Source organism: Bombus vosnesenskii, unplaced genomic scaffold (assembly GCF_011952255.1).
Source record: "Bombus vosnesenskii isolate JDL3184/JDL3185 unplaced genomic scaffold, Bvos_JDL3184-5_v1.1 scf7180000013270, whole genome shotgun sequence".
Classification (NCBI taxonomy): domain Eukaryota; kingdom Metazoa; phylum Arthropoda; class Insecta; order Hymenoptera; family Apidae; genus Bombus; species Bombus vosnesenskii.
In genome coordinates, this window is record NW_022882928.1 from 2,360,546 (window position 1) to 2,375,873 (window position 15,328).

General features: G+C 38.5%; 1 protein-coding gene and 1 long non-coding RNA gene across 9 annotated transcripts; one reads left to right on the forward strand and one right to left on the reverse strand.

Moving 5' to 3' along the window:
• Positions 1 to 295: 295 nt before the first annotated feature.
• LOC117230915 (monocarboxylate transporter 3) lies at positions 296 to 14,564 on the forward strand. Of its 8 annotated transcripts, none has more exons than XM_033488810.1 (12): positions 296 to 1,067; positions 1,144 to 1,277; positions 9,810 to 10,110; positions 10,190 to 10,333; positions 10,412 to 10,617; positions 10,696 to 10,924; positions 11,013 to 11,473; positions 11,560 to 11,788; positions 11,858 to 12,033; positions 12,115 to 12,337; positions 12,415 to 12,662; positions 12,738 to 12,887. In XM_033488810.1, exons 2-12 carry the CDS (start codon positions 1,185 to 1,187, stop codon positions 12,885 to 12,887), a joined length of 2,460 nt encoding a protein of 819 aa, XP_033344701.1. In that variant the 5' UTR covers positions 296 to 1,067; positions 1,144 to 1,184. The 8 variants fall into 8 exon arrangements, with proteins under 8 accessions (XP_033344701.1, XP_033344703.1, XP_033344704.1 ...); XM_033488812.1 differs by having other exon boundaries at positions 1,164 to 1,277; XM_033488813.1 differs by having other exon boundaries at positions 296 to 1,277; positions 12,738 to 14,564.
• On the reverse strand, positions 6,439 to 7,181 carry LOC117230930. The gene is made up of 2 exons (XR_004492884.1): positions 7,071 to 7,181; positions 6,439 to 6,838 (listed from the first exon to the last, which is right to left on the reverse strand). It is a non-coding gene; the product is annotated as an uncharacterized LOC117230930 (long non-coding RNA).
• Positions 14,565 to 15,328: the final 764 nt, after the last annotated feature.

The following is a 15,328-nucleotide window of genomic DNA, read 5'->3' on the forward strand; positions in this document are numbered from 1 at the left end:
TGTTTCATTATCCCGCATGAAGAGATAGACAAAATTGGAAAAGAATAGGAAAAAGGAGGACAGAGGTAGGACGAAAGGGCTAGATATAAGTGCATGCGATACCGACCAACTGTCGCGTCGATAATCGAGCTGCGCAAGCTTGTGAGGAAAGACCACGTGGGGGCGTGCGCGACAGGAGATCGCGCATGCGTGTTACGTATAGGTCCGGCGCGTTCGCGGCCGCGGTATGAAGAGCAGCGGGGGGGTACGCGTCGCGACGTCCAGCGTCGCGTAAACGGGAGATCACGGCAGGCAGGCAGGCAGGACCTAGGAAAGGCGACGGCCGGGCGGTCGTTTTATTGATCCCGGGGCGCCGCGGCGCTACCCACCCGCGGCGGGATCGTCTGCGAGAAAATTCTCTCCAACAGAATTTTTACGTTCTCTATCATCTAGCTGTACCGTGAATATACTTACGCGAACGACAGCGAGGACGGTGACAGAGTGGTTGTTAATTTTTTTCTCGCAATTTTACACTGGAACGCGAACGATTGAACGAAACGGATCGGGGGAGGCGGTACGTAGTAAGTTCCTGGAAGGTGGATCGAAATTCCGTGGACTAGGTCGTGCGCGGGGTGTATGCTACGTCCTCGTCGTCGTCGTCCTCGTCTTCGTCATCGTTGAGGGTTCGAACTGATCTGGAATTGGTGCTATTGGTGGCGATCGTGTCGTGGTTTCGCCAAATTGGTCGTAACGAGGAACACCGGAAAAAGAAACGATCGGTGACGTATGACCGTCGTTTAACCGCACTCCGAAGAAATAACCTATTATCCTTCGACGACCGTTCCCTTCGACAAGAGCAAGATCCGTTTCTCTTCTCTTCAGAGTATAATTGTGCGTTAGAACACCGATGGACTGAGGACAAGAGAAACTCAGAGGGAGGAAGAAGAAAAAGAAGGTCGCGGTGATCGTCCGGAAGAAGCTGTCACCGAGCAGCTACGACTTCCAGGATTGTTCATGCAACACCAATGGAGAGCTCATAATTCGAAAGGGGGCGCACCGGACCGCCCGAAGGAGGTGTCATCCGGCTGGTAATAGCTTTGATCTCGTTCCTCGTACACGGGGACACGGGATCGCGAAGCTGTGATTGTTTCAATTTCGTTGAAGATAGTGACAACTAACTTTAGGGTGGGCGCCGCGGCGCCGAGATGGGCCCCGCCAGCAGCCGCGAACAGATCGGGGAGCAGATCGGTGACGATGATGGCCTGCAGATCAAGGCGAAGCCTATGGCCAATAACGTCGTAAGTCTCTTTCATCTTCTTATCTATCGTCCTTCTTTTCACGTGCTTGTTTCCTAATTTGTTAGTCTTTATGTCATGATTCAACTCATATCCGTATAGTAAGGCAGTGGAAAAATCATCGTAGAAAAAGCTCGAAGGAACCGAAGCGGTGTTTAAAACACGTGAAATGGGTGAGCCGAACGCTACGATTTGCTACTCTATTTTCGTCATAAAACAGAGACGTATTCGCGCATCTGCGCTAGAACTCCTTTCGTGACGAAACACACGGAACTGTTTAATTTAGAAAATAACCTCCGCTTGATCGTAACGAATTCCACGAAAATTTTGCGGTAAAAGAGATGTAAACCTTTCCGCTGATCTTTTATCCTTCTATTATCCTTCTATTATAGCGTTATTCGCATAGTTAAATCGCACTGATATTACATCGTTTTGATAGTCTGTAATATCGTGGCCACTATATGGGAGATGTTCATCTAACCATGATATCTTGAGCATATTTGGAATATCGGGGCGTACACATAGCCAGGATTTTATACATATCGATAGATCAGTAGCAGCAGCAGCGCGTTCTGTATTCGTATCGCGAGATGTGTGCAAATCTAGTAGCGGAAGGAAGATGGTTGGTCTCGAGTGCAACAAAGAGGATGAGAAAAGGATAAGCGTATGGAGGAATAAATTGTAGAAACAAAGAGAGAGCATCCGACAAATCGAGTGATAGTATACACGGAGAACAGTTGACAAACAAAATGGAGTGAGATGGATATTTCATAGAGTGGGGAATCGGACAGACTTGACGACTGCGATGCGATAAGTCAGCCGGTGGTTGAGCAGCGCGCATTTTCATATCGCTTGTTTCCCATACCGCAGCTGGACGCTGTCCACTCAGGTGGCGCAAGACCTGCCATCTCTCTTTCCCTTTCTCTTTCTCACTCGCTTTCTCATTCACGACGGGGGTGTATTCATCTTCATTTAAATAGGACATTGCTGCCAGCATCTCGTGATGTCGCCTAAGAATAAGGTATGTAAGATTGATTCGTCTTTTAACGAAATGATTGTCTGCAAAAATGTTCATTTTATCGTCTTCGTTATTTGTATCGTATTTTGTCAATCGTAATTGTAGACGTCGCCTTATTGTCGTTAAAATTTCACATCGAGATAAACAGATATATCTAATCGAAGTTCGATTATGCTTACGATGCATCGATGGCGTTCGGTGTAAACGGTAATCGTAACTTTTTTGTCCTTGAATCTAAACTACCGAATTTCAATGTAAACGGTATACCATGGTATGCCAGCACGTGGCCTAACTTAGGGAAGGTCGAAGCAATACTAATCGATTGTTTTGTTGGTTTAACGCGAAATTCAATTTAAATAAATAGCGGAACAGCGGCGGCAGACGGTGGTGAACGTGTTCTCTTCCTCGCGTGTATACAAATCGTTAATTGGCAAGCCTCACGGGGTGTTAGATTTTCGATAAATATCGTTGATCGTGATTACCACGGATTATGGCGGATTTAAATTCAAGTGACGAAATATACGACCCGATCGAGTTAATCACGATACACATAAGTGAAGGTGTTCACTTCTACCTATCTAAGACACCGGTAATACACATTTACAAATGGCCCATCGATATATTGCCGGTAACATTACAGAGACAGATTTCGCGTACGAGATTCTACGTTTGGGTGTAGTCTGTGGATGTTATTACTTTTTTTGCAGACATAGACCATATCACGTGCCAGTTTACAATGGATTGGTGTCGAGCCATGGATTAAGATGTATTTTATTACGTGCGAACATCTTATCTTTTGAGTGTTTGTTGAATTCGTTATCGTACTGTATCGATGTCGAGTATTTCCCTTATCCTTGGGCTATTCGGCCCAAGAGCGTTAGGTCGTAAGTAGGAAAACGTGTCCATGAATCTGATTGCTTCTATCGAAGGCCCTCTTGTTTAAATGAACATACTCCGACTCACGAATATATTTCAATACATACTACTAAAATCTTTTACGAATATAATACGTATATTATTATATGACAAAACATTTTGAAACTTCATTAGCATTATCATAAGTCATGACTAAATATACATATATACAAGTTATAAGATATTTGTTCTGAACGTACACGTCACAGAGGTTACGAAAATATTTGAATAGTTGATTATTTAATGAAGTCATTTTCAACAGTATTCATATTGTACCAAATACAATATCTTACCGTATGCTATGTCTCATCTCATTGTCGATGAAGTTTCAAAACCTCTTGTATAACACGTATAATATATTCATAAATGTTCTCTATGATAAGCGAGTAAATACTTTCGTGAGTCACTGTAATCGACGCGAATAAATTGCTCTCAATAATTGATAAACGAATTTCTCACACTTGGGCTTTATTATTAATTTGCTAAGAGTGATTAAAAAGATCGATGAACATGATCGTGACAGTTAATTTTCGTAATCATAGACGGAAGAAATAGGCGATTAACAATTGCGATTACAAACAGCAGCTAATTTCCCTATTTCCCTCGAGTCGATTAAGTACGATTAGGTTGGATTGCATCGTTTGTAATATCAATGATATCGACGTCTCTTCGAATTCGTAAAAACTGCTGTTCAGCAGTTCTACAACGCTCTAATCTTTTCAATAAATTTTCCGAACAGCTTATCGCGACATAATAAATACGTGCGGATAAAAGGAGAAAAAATATCAATCCTGTGAGGTTATGATAATTTAAAGCGTATACTCTTGTCAAACGATGTGATTCATTCAGCAAAGGGAACATGCTCTTCCTTTCTCGATTATTATGTTCATGCGTTTATCGCGACGCCTGGTATCTCGCGGTCCTAAGCAAACTGAGACAACGAAGAAGGGGCTAGCATCGTCGTAAACAATGGCCTGTTGCAAATCGAGAAAATATCATGATGTAGCTCTCATTTATGGTTTCTGAGTCATTTTAAGCTACTGCTGCCGTTAACATTTCCGAGAAGACGAGGACCAGATGTTCTCGCGATTATTTTAAATCATTGATGTTATCTGCGTTTCTGCACGTTTCGTGACGCCTTCGAAAGCTTTATAGTTGGAAGTTCGAAAGAAAGATGCGCGATCGTTGTTGTTCAAATCGATTGATTCGTAATTATTTCGAGCTCAACCTTATTTTAGGTTGAAACAAAGAAATTACGATAGTACTCGTCGGCTGACAAATCATTCGTATAATACATATTTTGTTTCAGTAAATAAAATTCTTTCATCGCTATTATTTCGTCAAATACTACGAATTGACTGTATTTTATAAAACGGTATCGTGCCGTTGCTTCTGCCTGCTAATTTTTCAGCGGAGATCAGAAGCAGATGGTGTTTTCATGTATCGTGCCTTCAACACTAATTGTCGTTGGTTATTATCTAATTAATTCATAAATGTACTCGTGCGTAGAGACGAGCACACAGAACACCCAGTGGAATGTAGCATGTTGCAGCAGTAACTCTCGCGTGATCGACGTTATATACCAGTGGTACCATTCTCCTCCCATCTACCTATCCCTTTTATCGGTGCTGATTCTTCGAGTGTTTCCACCACTGTTATACATCGACTCGAGATCATCTTCAGAATGTTTACTTAGTGCCCTCCTGCCTCATCGCCCCGCCTCCTTTCGCCAGCTCTCTCATTTGTGTTCGCTGTAATTCGATTGTTTGGTGATTTTCGTGGAGACGGCCATCGTTAAATGGCAATCGATTAATCGAGATTTCATGTACATTGTCGATAATCTTGATAACACGACATATGATATATATATATATTGGTAACCTCCTTTGCGTGCAAGATTAATTTCATGCAGTGTAAGCATCAACTTAGATTATTAGTGCGCGCGTCACGCTACGATATGATGGTCACTTTACGATGTACGATGTTTCCCGTATGGCTACAGTAGTGCCTCGCTAACTGGCCACGGGTTGGGACCTTATCTGTCCAGTTATTGAGGGAGGTATATTTTTACAAAATCTCGAGTATCTCCCTTCCTTGTTGAGTGCGAGATATTTTCGAACAGATGTTTGGAACAAAGAAAAGATAGAATTCGAGAGAATCAGACTGTTTAAGTAATTTTTCACATAGTGTACTACTTTAAATAAAATTCCAAAGACCTTGGTAATACTTCCTTGTAAACCAAATAAACTCTTACACATTTAGTTTAATAATATAAATAAGGAGTGTACACACACACACACACAAAATTTACAATTTGAAAATTGCTGATTCATTAATATTACTAATTAATATTATTAGTTTGTAAATTATTGTGCAAGAGAGTCCAGAGAGTCACACTACGAAATCAGTTCGAAGAATTGGCCAGGGATAACAATGGCCAGCAAAATTCTGACCAGTTAACGCGACACTACTGTATTCAGCCGCTCGACCATGAACATGATTTCTCGAAGCCACCAGATAATAACACCGCATCGGGAACTGTCACTTTCTTCCTAAAGTACGAGATCGTTGCCAGCAAATATTTGTTTAGTGAGGTAACGTCTCGAAACAACTAACTCTAAAAATTGCATAAACCTCGGGTGACAAGGTAGGCTTGTCCCTCTACCCCTGATATTGAAAAAGCTACTACAGCGCGTGGCTTACAAGATTAAATACGGACTAATGGCTAGCGTGGAACAATATGTCGAAACATTAAACGTAAGTTCAAAAGCTGCTGCTGTAGTTGCACGTTAGAGGAAATAACATGTCGATCTCTCCATTATTATGCCAAATGTGAATCATCCGCGCAGAGCTGAGTGACATTGAGCTGCAACGTGTTGGTTAGTCGGAGTTGCAATTCCTCCAATAATGCATCAAGTAGCCCTTGATACAAACATTGCCTCCGTTGGACGGATATGAACAACGAAAAGGTTTTTGGCCTCGCGTGGAGCGCAGTGTCACAGAGCTGCTTATTTTTGTGCTCCTTTGTCGACCAAGCATATCTTGACTTTGTGAATGGAATGCAATACTTACAAAGATGCGTGGTTAGAGCAATTTCTTAGCTAGAAAAAATTTTAAATTTGTTTCAGTTCAATTTGAAATGTTTTATACTACAAATATTTTGAATGTCCTTTTTTTTACGACAATTCTACGAAAAATTGTTATAGGCATAAAAATAAATGAAACAATAGATTCGTACTGTTTACATCATGATCACAGCTTCTTAATGCTTTATAGCTTTCATTTATGTAACACTTTCGTTAGGATACAAATCATCTTATATCAAATACACTTGACCATGCTATAGCTATATGGAAACGGCCGTTGAAACTTTTAAACCGATTCTCTGCCATTTTATTGTCTGTTTTTTCTTTGTCCTCTTCAAATATAACATCTTTCCTTAATTCTATATCGTTTAAGATTGCATCAACTGCTCGTACGGTTATTTGCAACATGGAGAAAAACAAGGAGAAAGTTTATAATTTAGTATGTAATTTGGTCGTTTTAAATACTATAACCGTTCTCGTATTGATTTTTTCTCCTTTAGGCGGATTTTGTATCGAACCGTTGCGCCTTGTATAAAGCGTATTTCCTATAGTGCAGAATATGTAAATTAGGTATTTTGCTTTAATTAAAACAAATCGCGATAGGTGAAAACTGCGTACGTGTGAAAATTCAAGGCTTCTTTTAGAATCATGAACGATGCAAATTCGAGTGTCGTCTGGTTGTCGCGCCACGTAATTGTGAGATAGGGAGGGGACGCGTGTGAGACGCTTCGCATTTATAGGTTAACTTTTCGCGCACAACCGATCAGTACCGCTTACCGCTTCAACGAGAGGTCCGTGTTCTTTCGTTGCCGTAAGCAGCTCTTTTGTCCGGCGGGTACTTAAATTTTCAACGGAGACTTGTGCTGTTTAGTCATTGGTGCATCGCGATTTCGCCTAGAACAGAACAGTGGTAAACAGAACAGTGCATTTGCACTGCACGCGTGTTCGTAATCGCCAAATCGACGATCGAGTGGTCGTATTATTGACACACCATTGCATGCTGTTCCGTCGCATTCAGCATTACATATTTTTACACTACACCAAAGATCATTTGTCAAAGCCATTCACGATGACAGAAAAAAGAATGTTGTACGCGTAGAGAACAAAGTTACTTTGTTCGTGGACGTTGGAGGAAGAAAGGCTATAACTACGGTGTTTGTATATAAATAGATTCATCGTAGTGCGTAGTGATACGCAATAGTTATACGTCTCAATAGTAGAAACCAGTCGTTTCTGCCGGCAAAATTGTCATGACAATTTGCGCGTGCCGTATTTACGAGGTATACAGTGTCATTTGGTTCGCGTGCATCCGATGTCTCGTGGCTAGAGCTTGTTGATGATCTGAGCTTGGCTGAGACGCGTCACCTCGCGCGTATATACGTTGTGTACAGTTGTCGTGCGCTGCAACGAGGGACAAGATAGAACGTGAACTCTCAATCTTTGCAAAAAAGTGTACTTTTTTAAGGGGCCGTTGCGCACTCTTTTTCCCGTTGAATAACCGTCAATCCGTTAATTGGTCTAAGGCGTGCGATATGGCAGTACAATAGAGAGTTGACACGGGAGCGCGTGAGTGTGAAAGACATGGCAGCGGATTTTGACGAGTGATACTGATACTACTACTCCTGTTATTCGCTAACAGGGGGAGTGTGTTAAAGTCGCGCGTAAGAAACGCAGCGTGGTAAAACCTTGCCACGGGATAAAGTCACGGGAAAGAAAGAACATACAACGCGCAGCTGCGCGCACTTCTACGAAAATAGAACTTTGCATAAGTGTGCAGAGGCCAACGGCGAAACGAGTGAAGTGTGACATTAAAGCGATCGTAGAATGTCGCGCGTGTCGCTCAACAAGTCGCAGTACAGCCAATACGGCTCGCGTCGCGTGCGAAAGATCAGTACGGTACGTTTCGAAGATTTGTCTCTATTTGGTAAAGCGCGTGCTACCACGTTTACGCGCCTCTTGCGTGATTCGATCTCTTCATTCTTGGGTGATCTGATTTGCCTCGAGTTTCGAGGCACTCTCGTTTCGTTTCGTTTCGTTTCGTTTCGTTTCGTTTCGTTTCGTTTCGTTCCGTTTTACATCGTTTCTCGTCGTAATTGCTTCGTTTGTTTGTCCAGTTTGGTTCGGGGACGACACGTGACTTAGCCTTGACAATCAACATAAATTACACTTTCGCACAGAAGGTTCTGACGAACACGAACCGAGTACGGCTGGCACACCATACACGCATATGTATACGTTGTCAGCACAGCCATGTACCTACTGCATGGCTGTGTGCACGATTTGCACCCGTTGCGAATGTGACACCGACCGCCACGAAAACAAGGTCGAAAACAATGATCTCGTCGAGCTTCGTTTGCCTTGACGTTAGGTGGCGCACACTTTGCCAATTCTAATGACAGTGGATCAGCTGATTGGGTTGACCTTCCATTCCGCTAAGCTAAGTCACTATTAAGCCTATCGATATGCGTGTCCTATGCTCTAGCGCTGTATTTAAATTCGTTTAATAATTTTAACATACTCGAGGTCATTGTACGGAACTATTTCGATCCTTCGACATTTCTATAAAAAAATTCCTTACAAATATTTCTTCTTATAACGTTACTGCGATTCTCGAATTCTTATATTCCAATCTCACTCATGTTGAAGGACTTAAAATATCTTGAAGAAGGTGTTTTAAAAATACCATTGACGACTTTTTTATATTTTTCTCGAGGTGAAGAAACGGTAGAAGGTCACGATTGAGTCGAAAATGACTCGAAGAATACAGCAGAATTAAGGAAGCATGAAATTACACTCATTTATGTGATCTGTATTATCTTCTTCTCTAGTATTCTTAAAATTTCCTTATTTTAAGGAATTTTCGTTAAACATGATCGTTTTATCGCGTGATCAATATCGCTTCCTCTTTATTAGATTCAAAGGAAATGCTATTTTACCTTGGATAAACGTAGCCTTAGGGAATGGTTAAGTCACAGTAGCCATATCTATGCTTACGTTTGCGTTATGAGATCATCTTATAATACGGCCGCGCGTTCTCACATTACGCTCCAAAAGATATCTTCCGCAGTAGCGTGCTTTTCGATTTATTTCATTTCATTCTCATAATTTCATTTTATTTTCAACGGAGGAAAGTAATTTACACTCGTAAAACTGATGTCATAAAATCGTAGTTGAATCTGTATGATTTTCTGAAATCTATAAGTATTCTTATTTAACAATCTGTTAATCAGGCATGTATAGAAATATCTATAATCTGCCTATGTATTTATGCATTGGCATGAAATGAAGCTTTTCTTGCAGTATTCAAGGTGAACTGCCACTACTTTACTCAAGGCAAACACAAATATCAATGTTACAATGTAACAAGATTTAAAAACAAATATTCATTCAAATTTTCTAAGAAGGGTGAATTACTTTGTTGGAATAATGTTTGGGAAAATGTAGAAAAATAAGAAAATGTTAACTCTTTATGTATATCAGTTACAAATTTATCAATGTTGTTGTACCATTTTACAGACGGACAGTGAATATTCTGTAGAAGAGCATACAAGATTAACTGCCACTGATGGAGCTAGTGATGAAGCATCTCCAGAAGATGAAGGGGGTTCACTGTGCGAATACCACGATATACCACCTCCACCTGATGGTGGATATGGATGGGTGGTGGTATTTGCGTCATTCATGTGTAACATGATAGTAGACGGTATTGCTTATACATTTGGCGTTTTTCTGGGAGAATTTGTTACATATTTTGGAGAAGGAAAAGGAAAAACTGCATGGGTTGGCTCGTTGTTATCTGGCATGTACCTCAGTGCTGGTAAATTTCTTTATTATAAATATCATCTTTCTTTCAAGCGTAATAATGTCTTGGTTAAAAAGATTCAATCTATTTTTAGGACCTGTTGTCAGTGCTTTAACAAATAAGTATGGATGTAGGGCAGTATGTATGGCAGGAAGTTTTTTAGGTGCAGCAGCATTTGTACTTTCAACATTTTCAACCAGTGTAAATATGCTTATGATGACTTATGGTGTTATGGGAGGTGCGTATAATATTTTGGATTATAATCTGATTTACTTATTTACATTTCGATTATGCTATAATAATTATGCTGTTTCAGGAGTTGGATTTGGTCTAATATATTTACCAGCAGTAGTTTGCGTAGGTTATTATTTTGAAACTAAACGATCTCTAGCTACAGGCATTGCTGTATGTGGTTCAGGATTTGGCACATTTGCATTTCCACCTCTTGTAACAATGTTACTAGAAGCATATAATTGGAAAGGAGCAAATTTAATTCTGGCTGGTCTTATTTTAAATTGTGCTGTAAGTGTAGCTATTAGCTTTCTAAGACATTTGGGAACATAGATCGTATATTTGATAACAACAACAGGAAAATTATAGGTTTTTGGTGCGATGATGAGGCCATTAGAATATCCAAAAGCTTCTTCTGTTAAACCATTATTACAAAGAATGGCAGAAGAAAAAAGATTTCAAATGGAACGTGGAAGTATCGGAGGTTCTTATTTTATGGTACAACTGCCTGATGGATCTATGGAGAAAAGAATGAAAATGCCTATTAACATTGATCCTGGTGTTCATTCCAGTTTCAATTTAGACCAATTAGTGCCTGGTAAGAAAATCTGTCTTAAAATTAACTATATTGATGATCGAACACCACCGTATTTTACGATGTACTTCATTTATTTGTAATATTAAAGGAACTCCTTTAACACCAGTTCCAACGGTGCCAACCCTGCCCACTATATCGGAGGTGAAAGTACAAGAACACTCTTCCAGTGGAGCAACTAGTAATAGTGGCAGTATGGACTTAAAGAGTATTTCCACTAAATCAAAAAGCAGAAAAAATATCGATGATACCAAAGATACAAAAGATATGTCAGAAAAGTCTGAAAGCGAATTCAAACCGATAATTCCCAGAAATGCTTCTCAACCTGCTTTTACAACTCACGTACAAGGTTTACCTAAAAATGGCTCTGTACCCTTTTTCGATCGAATCCGTAAAACTAGCACTAGCGAGAGATATAAACCAAGTCTTAGTGCGATTAAGAACTCTAGAACAACGTTGAATTCTAATGGCGATATTAGAAAGAGTTTGCACTTAAGACTTTCGACGAGCAGCGTTATGGGTTCTCGGAATAATAATGCAGAAATAGATGTAGTAAGTGTTTTAGCATGAGTTTCGAAAAATATACTTAATTACAAAAAAAGACTGTTAAGTTATACCATAAATGATACGTTTTACAGGATGGGGAAAGTATTACTTTTACTACCAGCAAATCTAGTATACCAAAAGAGAAACCACAAATTATTCGACCACTATCGCGGAAGGATATATTTTACAGTGGCAGTGTGGTTAATTTACCAGAATATCAGAGTCAAAAATCACTTGCAAATTATCGTCAAAGTGTTCTTTCACTATCAAAATCCGTACGTGGAGATGTTAAAGATACCGACATTGAAAAGGCGCCTCAACGTGAGTAATTCAAAAAAATACAAACATAACTATTCATAAACATTTATTAAAACATAGTAAATGTTACAGAACCTCTATGTCCCTGTTTGGTATTACCTGAATCGTTTAAAGAAGCTTTGTCAACGATGATGGATCTATCTTTACTAAAGGATCCAGTGTTTCTTTTAATTGGTATCAGTAATGTATTTGGAATGGCTGGATTATACGTTCCGTTTGTATATCTATTAGACGCTGCGGTCTTAGATGTAAGTTAAAGATTGTAGGATATTCTTTTCACTACATATTGTTTGTTGTATGATCAGTTTTTCAATGTTAATTGTTTTTAGAATATCGACAAGACTCTTGCGTCATATTTGGTATCTATAATTGGAATTACTAATACTCTGGGCCGTGTAGCTTGTGGATATATCGCGGATTTTCCACAAGTAGATTCACTGTTGTTGAACAACATCTGCTTAATTATATCGACAGTTGCTGTAGCTGCGATACCGTTCTGCCATTCTTATCCTGCTTATATCATTATGAGCATTCTTTTCGGTATAGCTATATGTAAGTATTGAAATTAATAAATGTTATTATGGATCTCATTGTTTGCTTCGATATTATATGTTTGTGTAATATTTCAGCTGGATACATTTCTTTGACGTCGATTATTTTGGTAGATCTCTTAGGGCTAGACAAATTGACCAATGCATTTGGTCTTTTAATCTTATTTAGAGGAGCTGCAGCTATTATTGGTTCACCTTTGGCGGGTGCCGTTTATGACGCAACACAAAGCTACAGTATCCCATTCTTTATGGCAGGATTTTTCTTCCTTATAAGCACGGTTACTAGTTTCATGGCGCCAGCTATGAAACGGTGCACAACGCCGCAGGTAGATATATAGTAACAAATAATAAACATTATTTAGAGTACTGTAAATTAACGAGTAAGAATAATTCTATTACAGACTCAGCCTGTGATATTAGATACATTGACTCCAATTGATGAAGATATCGAAGAAGAGAACGAAGAAGATATTCCTGAAATAGTAGAAACTGCGCCATCTCCACAAGAACCACCCGAGAAGGAAATTAAACAAATAGAGTCTGTTTTATAAAGTCTGGTCCACATAAGGAGAGAGAAATAGCCTTCATCTCCGAGCCACACTGTGATAGGGCTGTTACTTCTAAAAGGTCTGAAAAAGGTACTTCTTCGTTATACATTCTAATGGATAAAGCACAAATTAATGAGTACAACCTGATGGTATTTTTGACGTACTTAGAATTTTTGCAATTATATACCTAATTTTTTTTATGAAACTAATATATAAATATAAATATAAATCTTACACACTTACACGTGCGAGCGCGTGTAAACATACACACGCGCACACACACACACAAACAAACAAACAAATACGTGTAACAATGTAAAAAATGCCATCAGGTGGAAAACTTCATTTGCCTATGTCAATAGTAGATAATAGATAGAAGAATTTATTAACTTAATCAGTATAGAATGATCAGTATAAAAAATAATGAAAAAGTGAAAAAAATGCTTTTGCACTTGCATATCGAAGTAATGTTGAAAGAATATTAATCTTCGTCGTAAGTGATAAATATTATGATTTAGAATAAGAATGGTCAATCTCAATATTTTGCGACTGGCTCTCTCCTTTAGGCTTGTTTATCTTCATTATAGTACTTTTTAAGGATACTTAGCCGCGTTCTACTTTTTGAGCGACGTTTTACTTGTCGAACACAACGAAAGAAACGTTTGTTATACTATGTCGACTTATCGTGTTATTTACGTTAGCGCGTATCGCATTTGACTTTTAAGGTTGCACACGTGGACAATTCACGCAATGATTGACCATTCTTAATCGAGAATACCCCACCTACGAGTTGTTACTTAAATCTATTTTTGGTCACGATCCAAAGATATGTATAATTCCAATTAAATTACATTCAGAGAAATATTTTTCTTGCATACACAACAAATGTATATACATATTATAAGTGAAGAAACTGTGGATTAGGCGACATACAGATAGATTCGCTATTGCGAAAAGAATTGTAAATAATTATATAGGCAATTGTAAAATAGTGTATAACGAATTTCGAAACTAGGCAAATAGAAAATGATTTCTGTTTCGGGACCTCATTACCGTATGTCCCTGTATTAATATATTGATTATATGAACAAATAACACGTTAGGTAGAGATTAATTAAATATATTAATGATATTCAGCTAGAATGTTTATTTTACTTAATGTATAAAAGGACATAAGTCGTCTGATGCATCTAGTTTGTGTAAATTAATAGTTTTTTTTAGTTGACCGAGAATCTACTGTCGGGAAGAAACGTGACACGTTAGTTGCATATTAATTAACACAAACTAATTCTCGACTAATACACGTGCTGTTCGATTCTCGTCCCCGTGAGTCTCGGCAGCTGTAGTTTGTCGTGTCGCTTACACACGTAAGTAACTAATTAAATATTGATTATCGAGAGTAGAGAGAATGTTATTCAATTACATAAATATAATACTTTTTATTCACAAACGCATACACGCCTATGATCAATATAAATATATAAATTTATGTATGCCCATGTAAATTTATATATTTATATACACATAATGAACGACAAAAGAAGATAATTGTAAATCTTGTTAAACGGCATACAACAAATGTTATACTTGTATGTACATTGTATATACGGTGATTATTGGTAAGCGGCTACGGTGATTAATTATCGATACGTATGCATAAGACTCGGAAGATTTAAAAAAGATAGGAAGAAAGAACCGTTATTATGGATAAAAAGCAAAAGGAAGAGAAATATACCAACAGTGCTATTATCATCACTGCTACTGCTATCACTATTACCATTATTATTACTACTACTATTACTACTATTATTATACTATATTAATTAGTACAACTATCGCGACACTTATTTTTATTCTCACGATTGTCGTACAGGAGACCGTGTTTTTGTGATTTGAATTGGAATATAATGTATACATGTTATTCAGTCGAAAAGGTATATGTGTGCACGCGTGTCGCCGCGGCAAAAGTGCTACCAGTTACACTTACACACATATAGAGTATATATAATATCGACGCGCGTGTTCATGTGACATTTCGCATGCGCATGTTTCGTATGTATGTATGTTAGTAAGAACAGGCGGGATTCTAGTAGAGATACGCAAAGTATGTGTGTGTCGTGTGTGCATAATAGATGCATATATATGTATATATACACATATACATGATACGTGTATACATGTATATATATACATATATAAACGAACGTTTCAACACACATGCGCACGACTTAATCCTGTGCATATGTTAAAAAAGGAAAACAATAAAAGAAAAAAAAAAAAGTGAAGTATATATGCTATGGTACAAAGAAGGACAAATGTATTAGGCGACGTTTATTGAAATTGAAGAGGAATTATGAATTTTTATTACTGAAATATTGCGTTGACTTGTTTATTTATTAATAATACGTACATATTTTCCCATAGTTCCCACGAACGATACTCGC

What these genes read in the sequence shown, in the direction of transcription:
- LOC117230915 (XM_033488813.1), top strand. Translation starts at nt 1,185, where the DNA reads ATGGGCCCCGCCAGCAGCCGCGAACAGATCGGGGAGCAGATCGGTGAC. An exon ending in ATAATGCAGAAATAGATGTA is followed by an intron (nt 11,474 to 11,559) that starts GTAAGTGTTTTA and finishes TACGTTTTACAG; the next exon opens with GATGGGGAAAGTATTACTTT. An exon ending in AACGGTGCACAACGCCGCAG is followed by an intron (nt 12,663 to 12,737) that starts GTAGATATATAG and finishes ATTCTATTACAG; the next exon opens with ACTCAGCCTGTGATATTAGA.